At 48.6% G+C, this 10,422-nt stretch overlaps 2 protein-coding genes across 4 annotated transcripts; one reads left to right on the top strand and one right to left on the bottom strand.

Moving 5' to 3' along the window:
• The first annotated feature begins 464 nt into the window (after positions 1-464).
• Positions 465-4,837, top strand: LOC109752729 (uncharacterized). 3 transcript variants are annotated; one of them, XM_020311626.4, is made up of 8 exons: positions 465-862; positions 1,021-1,392; positions 1,490-1,672; positions 1,819-1,880; positions 2,559-2,712; positions 2,795-2,866; positions 2,969-3,079; positions 4,229-4,837. In XM_020311626.4, exons 2-8 carry the CDS (start codon positions 1,162-1,164, stop codon positions 4,559-4,561), a joined length of 1,146 nt encoding a protein of 381 aa, XP_020167215.1. In that variant the 5' UTR covers positions 465-862; positions 1,021-1,161; the 3' UTR covers positions 4,562-4,837. The 3 variants fall into 3 exon arrangements, with proteins under 3 accessions (XP_020167215.1, XP_020167216.1, XP_045086666.1); XM_020311627.4 differs by having other exon boundaries at positions 644-862; positions 1,007-1,392; XM_045230731.2 differs by having other exon boundaries at positions 676-862; positions 1,004-1,392.
• A 457-nt stretch (positions 4,838-5,294) lies between these two features.
• Positions 5,295-6,716, bottom strand: LOC109752730 (uncharacterized). Its single transcript, XM_020311629.4, has 2 exons — positions 5,888-6,716; positions 5,295-5,803 (listed from the first exon to the last, which is right to left on the bottom strand). The coding sequence occupies exons 1-2, from the start codon at positions 6,601-6,603 to the stop codon at positions 5,668-5,670; spliced, it is 852 nt and encodes a 283-aa protein (XP_020167218.1). The 5' UTR covers positions 6,604-6,716; the 3' UTR covers positions 5,295-5,667.
• Positions 6,717-10,422: the final 3,706 nt, after the last annotated feature.

The following is a 10,422-nucleotide window of genomic DNA, read 5'->3' as shown; positions in this document are numbered from 1 at the left end:
ATAATCTAACAATCACGCGGTTTACATGAATTTCATCTGTTTTTATTATCTATTCAAATTTGACAGAACATTCGGTATCTTCGATTGAATGATGACCGTCCCCGTCACTGGTCTGCATGTGCCACCAAACATTTTCTGTCCATTATAACGAACCGCGTCGGAGTTGCCCTTTGAAAAAAAAGACCGATGGCAGATTCAACCAAGCAAGAAGGAGATCGGATGCAACTTTCTTTGCGGCGTTTCTTATGGCGGAACTAATCCATCTGGTTTAAGTTCTAGACTTAGACATCGAATGCTCGTATTTTTTTGGATTTGTTTTAGGTTTTACGATGATGTTCGTTAAGTGGGAGAAGATGTTTATGTCTCACAAAACGCTTGTGGTGACTTCGTTAATTTTAAGATGTTGTGCCGGTTCAGTAACTCGAAGGTGTTCATAAAGTCAGGTTGTGCATGCGTGTGTTCGTAGTGGTGAGTGTACGTGCCGATTGTATGTGTTAAAAAAATGCAACTTTTTGTCTTCTCTTTGCAACCAGTGTGGAGCCAAAGCTAGCCGTGGAACACGGAGGTAGACGCTGCACACTGCACGCACAGTGTTGACGCGTCTCCATCTCAAACTGAGCTGGTGGGAGGTCTCCCCTCTGCCGTCACATCCCAGATTCACCCCTTCTCCTCGTTGCTTTCAGCCGGCTTGCCCTCCTCCCTCCCCAGTCTCCCCTCGTCGCCAGCCCCGCCGCCGCAGCCGCAGCCGCCGGTACCCCACCACCCCGAGAGAAGGAGGTCGTCTCCTCCGTCACCCCTCCGTCCTCTCCTCCGCTGGGCTCGCGGGGAGCGAAGATCCGCCCGGACGCGGCTCCTCTTGCTGGTAAGCAAAGCCTAGTACTCGTTGACCGCTGTTCCTTTGGCTCCGGTCTTCTCCTAGATCTTTGTTCTCCATGACCGATCTCGGCTGAACCCAATCCCGTTTCCCCCCATGTAATTTGCTGTCGATTGACCCAACTTATAGCAGTATACTTTCCGCAGATTTCGGGGGTTGTTCTCTTGCCGCGGCGAGTTTATAGGATGATGAGCTAAGAAGGTATAGCTCGTGCAAGCCGCCGCGCCTTTGTTGTTTCTGATAAACCGACGAGCAGGCGAGAGTCTTGCTTGAGGTGGTAGTGAGAGATGGATGCAGTGTCCGAGGTTGCCGATGCCATGGGTGCATTGGGCGTTGACAATGGGGCGAGCCAGAAATTTCTGCCCAAAGACGGTCCAGACAGCGAGGAGTTGGCCGATGTGGCGCTTTCGGGCGAGAGTGAGGTGATCAATCCATCTGAAGAGGTGGGTGGTGAAGCCACCTCGCCATCGGAGGACATAAAGTCGCAACCGGAGGACATAAAGGCCCGTGTTCCCAAGGTGAGAGCTTGCCATGTTGATACATTGTCCTTGCTGAGATCTCATATAGATGGTTTGGTGATAATTTTGTGCTTTCTGCCATTTTCATCTGTTCTAGGGAAGCCAAAGCCGTTCCCCTAAGGTTACCAAATCACAGCGCCAGAGCCCACGGAGCGGCGATAAGAGTCAAGCTAAGAAAAACACTCCGAGTTCTCCGTCCACTAAGGCGCCCATTGCACGAGTGTCTGATCCAGATTTAGTTGATAGCTCTTCAAGCAATGGTGATGCTGATGTTAAGAAAGTAAGTTCATTTTTTAGTTCCATTCCCCTATTACTTCTTCGATATTGCATACACATTTTTAAAGTGCTGAAATCCAATATGAGGATGCAACGGTATGTCTAATGCATTTTGATCTTACTAGAATTGATTGGTCTGTTTTGATTCAGAAGGCGGAGAAGAGCAATTCCCGACCAGTTGCTAAGGAGAGCTTGTCGCTCGAGGATTCAAAGTATGTTGTTTGTTTGTTCTTGTGTGTATATTGGTTCCTTAGTTGTATCCGCTTTATGGATTTAACACCCGCAATCTATGTGCCCAATTATGGTAGGTTGCACTTCTTGTAAACTGATTATATGAGTGAAAACAAGTCTATCTATTAATGGTACAGCTGGGACAGCTAGTTTTTAGTAGCACAATTGAGTTAGTGAAGAAAATGGTTTTTGCATACCATAAAGGGTCTGAGCCTCAAATTACGCGAAAAGGATTGCATTCATGCTTAGTGTCCTGTTGTTTGCTGCCGTGCTACCAATTTTTTTAGAAGTGATTCTTGTTGCCATATTGAGAAGTGTCGTCTCAATACATTTTGCATTTATGAAAGCTGAAGCATTCACTGCATTTTCAATTGGATACTGTCATCTTTAGCCTGTGGATGAGTCTAGCTATATACTTTCTCTCCTAATGCACTTGGATATAACCAGCCTCTAAATGCATTCTCCATCTGTCAAACCTTAAACAGTTCAAACTCCTTTCTGTATTGTCAACTTTAGCATGTGCACAAGTCTAGCTAATTCCATTCCAACTAAGAATTATTTTAAAACTTAATTTTTTCCGTAAACCCTTGTACTACTTACCTATTGCATTTACACTATTAAAATAGTTTCTTACAGTCATATTCTCCATTCAAATACAGGGAGAAGAGGAAAACTCAGAAAGCATCTAACCAACGTGTTGTCAAAAACGATGAAGAATCTAATTGTGAAAGAGTAAAGCCTCAGAAGGTCGGCAGCACCCCTTCATATGGATTTGCCTTCAAATGCAACGAGAGAGCTGAAAAAAGAAGGGAGGTAAGTTGTTCTTACATAACTTTTATGACTTGTCATTTTTTTTAATCTCATGCATTTGCTTACCCATTCTGCAATCAAGTAGTTCTACTCGAAGCTCGAGGAGAAGATCCATGCACAGGAATTGGAGAAAAACAACATGCAGGCAAAATCAAAGGTCCATATTCTTATTTGTCATTTCCTCAAAATGAATCAATATTGTTTTGTATGGTCCATTGCTAATAGTGTTAGCTTTATTTGTTTGTTTATCACCGTGCAGGAAATGGAAGAAGCTGAACTCAGACAGCTACGGAAAAGTTTGAATTTCAAGGCAGCACCGATGCCCAGCTTTTATAAGGAACCACCAGCTCCCAAAGTTGAGTTGAAGAAGGTAACCGTCTTGACCCCTGCTCAGGGAGAGCTTCCTCCTTCCATTTTGTCAAGCGAATTAAGAACTGAATCGATCGCAGCCAGCCTTGTAGACCTTATTAGCATATTTGCAACCTGTATAACTGTGAAAGCAGGGAACTCCTGAATGCAGACTTTTCTTTGCTGTCTTGTGGAAACTTAAGTCTTGCTACAACACCTTCATATATAACCAAAGAATACTGTAATTGTTTTTATCAATACTTGGATTGCATAAGAATAACTTCTGCATTCTTCTAGTAAGATCTAAGACCATACTTACTACACCTAAATTGTGATTCCAGTAGTGCTGCCTTGCTGGTAGCTTCATGTATACATGCCATGATGGTAAAGCACAGAAGACAGCCGGGAGGATGGCTGGGTTGCATGGCTAATCAGGGAGAGGGTAGACGAAGTGGACAGGAGATATACTGTAGTTCTTCCCGCTTAATGAAAATAGACGCACCAAGGATCTGGCCCTAACAACCGAATCGAAACAAATTTCATATCCAAGGAAATATCTTATCTCCAATTGGCTGAAGGCTGAAGCTAAGGGTTATCTTATCTCTAAATGATACCAACTAAAAGATAAAATGTATTATCCCTAGCACATGGGTTGGTCACATCACATACAGCTGTCACATGGTTATGCATGACTACTTCGTTCAAGAATTCTGGAGAACGTTCTATTTGCAGCCAATTTTTCCACGCCTAAAGTACTGTTTTCTATAGCTAGTGCAGGTGTACTGTAGGTGATGGTTACTTCATCAGCTGTTTAGGAGATTCCATTTCTTGTAGACATTATGCAAGTTTCTTTTGGGTGTTTAATTACTAAACTGAAAATCTCCATCACCACATGATCCATGTCTCTTGCCACTATATTTGAGTAAATCTGAAACTCAGTTGATTACCTGAGATTTACCTCTTTGATGAGTTCGTGCAAGTTGACCATCCCTAATTATTATGCAGTTAACTGTTAACAGTATTTAAAAAATGGACCGTTAGCTTTCCTGGTAGACAGGTGGTTCAAGTTTCTACCATGACTTGCACTAGCACTTTTAACTCGCAACATGTAACGCTTATTGGTGTGTCCTAGTTCTGAAGAATGCTACTTATTTACTGCTATTCATCGTAGGTCCCTACCACCAGACCTCGATCACCAAAGCTTGGTCGCTCAAAGAACACAACCTCAGCAGGCACAGCAGTAAGTACCAATCCTTCGAGCCGCCCAGTTCGTCTGAGCCTCGACCAAAGGGCCTCCCAAAACAGCCCCAAGGCAGCACCTGCTCCGAAGAAGTCCCAACGGAAATCTCTCCCCAAATTGCCGTCAGAGCAGACAGGTTCTGTTGACATTGCAACTTCTATATCTTCTGCAGAACAGCTAGAAATTAGCAAGTCAACTGCAGATCCCATCCGGACGCCAATCCGTGCTCAAGTCACTCCAGACGACCATGTGCTCAATGCATAGAAAACGGTCGAGTCCAGTCTTTCGGAAAGCTGAGAGTCATGCCTCAGCGTCCCATGTCTGCATTTTTGTTATTTGGGTAGTAAACTTGTGGCTGGTATCATGTGCTTGAATTAGTGTAATCACCTGGAGTTTGAAGCATGGCAAGCAGCCAACGTACTGTTTATCTTCTCAGTTTGTGTTGTTTTTCAAACAGTACAAGGGAGTGGTGTTATTTGTAGTTAGTAACATTTGCATATGACTACCTTGTATTTCCAGGTCGCAAGACTTTTCCCCGCATGCGTTTTCGCTTGTCTTCTTTACCGCAAAATTTGCGGCAATCTGTGATGAACTTGGACATTCAGTGTAATTTTGTATTCTGTTCCTGCATGGAAGATGGATCTACTTTTGCTGAACTGCTGGGGCAGATAGCTCTGGCGTTTGCTATAATTCACAAGTGGTACATACACTACATACACCATGTTATCAGGAACATGGGTGTGTCTAGAACTCAGTCGACTGAGACTTAACGAAGTCTCAGTCGAATGACGTCAGCGTGGTTGTTTTGCTACAAACGGCATGGCTAGATGCTACAAACGGCGGCGAAAAATGTTGCGACGGCATTACAAGCAACAACAATAAATGCTACATCCGTTTTAACTGAAATGCTACAACCGTCAATGAAGATGTTGCAACCGTTGAGAAGATGTGCTACAACCGATGAGGGATGACATGCTACAACTATTCAAGACAGATGTTACAACCGGTAGGAATAAATGTTGCAAACGATGGCATAAAATGTTGCATGGTCGACTGAGACTTAAATCTCAGTCGACTGATTTTTAGCAGGACCGCAGGAACATTCTACATGTACAAGCACAGCAAAACCTTGTTAGGCTCGGCTAGATATTTATCCTACAGTGCTGCAGATCCTGCAAAGCTTAGAGTTGTAGTGCTCTTTCCAGATTCATTTTTCACACAGGTAGCCGGACTTGGTTTATTCAGTCTACTACGGTCTGCCGCGACCGGGCCGGTGACGGCGGCGGCTTCCCTCGGAGGCCAGGATGTCGCTCATACTTTCCAGAGTTCCAGATGCAGTTTGTTTACTGGTAGCGAGGTTGGTTCTTCGTCTAAGATGCCGCTCTGATGGAGGGTGGCTGAGCTGCCCCAAAGAACGGCGGCGTCGCTGCCGTAGTCTGTCCGTCGTCGAGATCGTCTTCCTCCTCGGCGTCCCACAGGAACCCGGCGTAGGATCCCAGGACATAGCTGCAAGGGAAGCAAGAAACTGTCACGCAAACGCATGTCAAGCAAGCAAGAAACGAAGTGGCGCGGTGGAGCTGGCAGACTGACCTGTCGTCGGGCGCGGCCTGGACGGCGCGGCTGTAGTAAGCGTCGGCGCGCTCGGCGTCGCGGCTGGTCTCCCAGACGAGGCCCGCGTACATCGCCAGGGCGTCGCCGTCGCCGGGGTTGGCGACGATGGCGCGCTCGCAGTACTCCTGCGCCCTCGCCGCGTCCCCCTGCACCTCCTTGAGAAACCTGGCGTAGTTCCCCAGCGGCAGCGAGTTGCCCGGGTTGGCCCTGATCATCCGCCGGTAGCGCGCGTCGGTGGCGCCGCGGTCATGGCCGTCGCCGTCGCCGTCCCCTCCGCGGCCGCCCTGCCAGCCGCCGCACACCCTCCCGCGCCCGCCGCCTCCCCCGACGCCCTCGAGGAGCGCCAGGGCTCCGCCGGCGCCGTCCTCCTGTTCCTCCCCCGCTGCGTCCAGCCCCGTGCTGGTCAGCAGCCGGCGCAGCGGCACGGCCGCCACCCCGACCGCGACCACGTCCTCGTCCTCCTCCTCGTCCAACTCCTCGAGGAAGGCGGAGGCGGCCGGGAGCTGCACCGGCGCCAGCAGATCGGCCTCGGACAATGCGCGGCAGAGCGCCCCCTGCTGCCTCGGCCCGTGATGCCCCGCCGGCGATGCCACCGCGAGCGCGAGGTGGCCGTGGCCCACTACATGCTCCACCGCCGCGGCCGTCGGCACACGCGCCGCGTTGAGCAGCGGCGAGGACGCGCTCCGCAGCAGCATTCTCTCTCAGCCTCCCTCTCCCTCACGCCCTCACCCCAAAGAGAGAGAAAAATATCTCAGGCGGATTGGCAGTGTACGGGCAAGTGCGTCGCGTCACTCACTGACTGACACTGCGGGCACGGCTGGCGCGCGAATATATATCCGGCGAGAAGGGGCGATGAGGCACGTGATGAACGCCGACGTGTAGGGCCTCGACTGGGCGCGAGCGGGCCGGCGGGTCCACCGCGGTGGTTGCCGTCGCAGTGGGGGGCGGGCCCGGGTAGGAAAGAAGGGTCGGGGGCGACGGACGGACGGTATGAGCTCCGGGCTAGGCGACACAAACCGGGGGTGGTGGGCACGGCGAGCGCGACGGCCCACGGCGTAACCCGCGGCTGGCTGGTCCGGTGACTCGGTCCGTGGGCAGCCATTACCATGGGGCGGCCAGCACTCTCCAGCCTGGCTTTGCGGGGTGAAAGTGAAACCGAGTAGCGTGCGGACGGCGGGAGAGCGGCGGTTGTATGTGGCGCGAAGCAACGGAGCGGTTGGTTATCATCGGCAAGGGAAGATCATTCTGGGGCGCAAAATCTTCCCTAGGAGTGTAGGGCCGGACCGTGATGGGTTGTGCAGTTGCGTATCCCTGCGTGCGAGCGAGCAACGGACGGTGGTGCCGTGCCGTGCCGTTGCGTCTCTCCGTGTACTATTGAAATTATGCTGAGCCGTGTTTCGAATGGACGGGCATTCTGCAATCGTCGCCCCCAAATCAGTTCGTACATAAGCTACAGACCAGAAATGCATCTCATTAGAATTGCACACCTCTAAACATCATTTTATTGAAGTAATCACATGTATTTCACTAGAAAAACGGATTGCAAAGAGTAAACACAATGTCACCGCAAGAGACATGCATAAATGTCTTGTAGTCTTGCATCAAAGACTCCACAAAAAGTAAAACTAGAATTTCATTTTGGCAGAATCTTGTTCCATGCTGAAATATTGTCCGCCTTGGACTTCCGCGGTCACCGAGGCAACACTGAAGAAAGAGGGGAGTTGCCGTCATACCCAAATCTGTAGGAGCACTTTTACATACAAGGATGCTTTTCGAGCCGATGAACCGGAGCGCCGCAAGTGACGAGACCGAGACTTTGTGGCACGTCGGCCGGGGTTCTTCCCCGTGTCCGCTAGATTCCAGCGCCGTCAACTTGAAAGTGAAACTAATCCCTGGGTATTTTAGGTAATTCTTAACAACATATAGCTCATTGAACTAATACTTTTTCAAGATGATCATTTCAGAAAGTTCAATGATTGGCATGGTATGGACTAGAGATGTGGACCCCTCAAAATGCTAAGGACACATATCGGCAAAAGCTCAAGACTCTACTTTTTCATTTTAGTGATCCAAGATCACATTGAGTCCATAGAAAAAGCCAATACTATTAAAAGGGGATGATGTGTTGCTTAATGGCTTGCTTGCTCAAAATGCTTAGTGATATGCTCCAAAGGCCATCAACCACTTTCTCATTCCCACATATGTTCTAAACCTAAAGTCAAACTCGGCCCCACCGATTTGATCTATCTGACGCCGCCGAGTTCATTTGACATAGCCATAGCCAGAAACCCTAATCAGTTCGGTCTCACCGATAGGGATCTCGATCTCAGCGAGATGGGATTGCAAACTCTTTGGATGACTCTAAGTCACAATCCGGATACATATTGAAAGTGGGAGCAATTAGCTAAAGTAGCTCCGTGGAGAGCATTGTAGACATAGAAATTTGCAAAATACACACGGATCTGAATTTGGCAGACCCGTTGACTAAACTTCTCTCACAAGCAAAACATGATCACACCTTAGTACTCTTTGGATGTTAATCACATGGTGATGTGAACTAGATTACTGACTCTAGTAAACACTTTGAGTGTTTGTCACATGGCGATGTGAACTATGGGTGTTAATCACATGGTGATGTGAACTATTGGTGTTAAATCACATGACGATGTGAACTATGGGTGTTAATCACATGGTGATGTGAACTATTGGTGTTAAATCACATAGCGATGCGAACTAGATTATTGACTCTAGTGCAAGTGGGAGACTGAAGGAAATATGCCCTAGAGGAAATAATAAAGTTATTATTTATTTCCTTATTTCATGACAAATGTTTATTATTCATGCTAGAATTGTATTAACCGGAAACTTAGTACACGTGTGAATACATAGACAAACAGAATGTCCCTAGTATGCCTCTACTTGACTAACTCATTAATCAAAGATGGTTAAGTTTCCTAGCCATAGACATGTGTTGTCATTTGATGAACGAGATCACATCATTAGAGAATGATGTGATGGATGTCGGTGTCAAAACCGGCGGATCTCGGGTAGGGGGTCCCGAACTGTGCGTCTAAGGTCGATGGTAACAGGAGACAGGGGACACGATGTTTACCCAGGTTCGGACCCTCTCTATGAAGGTAATACCCTACTTCCTGCTTGATTGATCTTGATGAATATGAGTGTTACAAGAGTTGATCTACCACGAGATCGTAATGGCTAAACCCTAGAGGTCTAACTTGTATGACTACGGTAATGAATCTCCCCCCTCCGGACTAAGTACTCCGGTTTATATAGATACCGGAAGGATCTAGGGTTTACACCTGGTCGGTTACAAAGAAAGGAATCTACACATTTGATCGCCAAGCTTGCCTTCCACGCCAAGGAGAGTCCCATCCGGACACGGGTGCAGTCTTCGGTCTTCGTATCTTCACAGCCCATCAGTCCGGCCCATGGCTAACACGCCGGACGCCCGAGGACCCCTTAGTCCAGGACTCCCTCAGTAGCCCCCGAACCAGGCTTCAATGACGAGGTGTTCGGCGTGCAGATTGTCTTCGGCATTGCAAGTCGGGTTCCTCATCCGATGACTTCCAAGTAATGTATTCGGCTTTTAATTCAGTGCCGCACCCCTCGGCTTCTGTGCATCGATGATTTCAGCTTCCACGTGTCGAACGAATGTGGAAGGTCAGGGTATTTTTTGCAAGTAACACCCCGGCCATGCAAGAAAGAGCGTCTATTTAAAGAGATTGGATCTCAGATCCATTCGGCACCACGCGGAGAAAATCCTCAGAGATTGCTAGGAAAGACCATTCCAACATGGCTAGCATTCCTAGCTCCTCCTCCCGTTCTGACCCAGAGAAAGGCGAGTGGGAGAGGTGCTTTGTGTCCCACAGTCAATTGACGAAGTTGCAAACGCAGGGATTTCTTCCCCCTGCAGATCTGGTCCCTGTTCGAGCAGGGTTGGCCTCCTTTAATGGCGAGACCCAGGCGGAGGACTTCCCCAATCCATCCGGGGGGAGCGAGTGTGTTTCATCCCTTATCTGCTAAGAGGCGTCGGATTTCCAATTCATCTGTTCCTCCGAGGGCTTCTGGAATACTATGGCCTCCAACTGCACAACTTTACTCCCACCTCTATCCTGCACATTGCGGGTTATGTTGCTTTATGCGAACTATTTCTGGGTATTGAGGCCCATTTTGAACTGTGGAGAAAGTTGTTATGTCTTGTCCCACGCAACCACGAGGGGTCAATATTTGAAGTGGGCAGAGCCAAAATATGGCGCATCGCCGATACCGGATACCTGTCCGGCACACCAAGGAAGGCATCTGAAGAATGACCTTCCGAATGGTTCTACATTGAGGACGTCACACTTCCCGACCAAGTTCGGAAGGGTCTTCCCAAATTTGCAAGCGTTCCGCTAAAGAAACGCCACAGTTGGCGTCCCCGGAGTCTTGAAGAGGATGACAGTGCGGAAGTTGGTCAGCTCATGAGCAAGATAAAGACACTCGCCCAGTCCGGA

Source organism: Aegilops tauschii, chromosome 7 (genome assembly GCF_002575655.3).
Source record: "Aegilops tauschii subsp. strangulata cultivar AL8/78 chromosome 7, Aet v6.0, whole genome shotgun sequence".
In the NCBI taxonomy this organism is placed as follows: Eukaryota; Viridiplantae; Streptophyta; class Magnoliopsida; order Poales; family Poaceae; genus Aegilops; species Aegilops tauschii.
The sequence above is the reverse complement of the archived record's forward strand: the minus strand, read 5'-3'. Positions and strand labels throughout refer to the sequence as shown.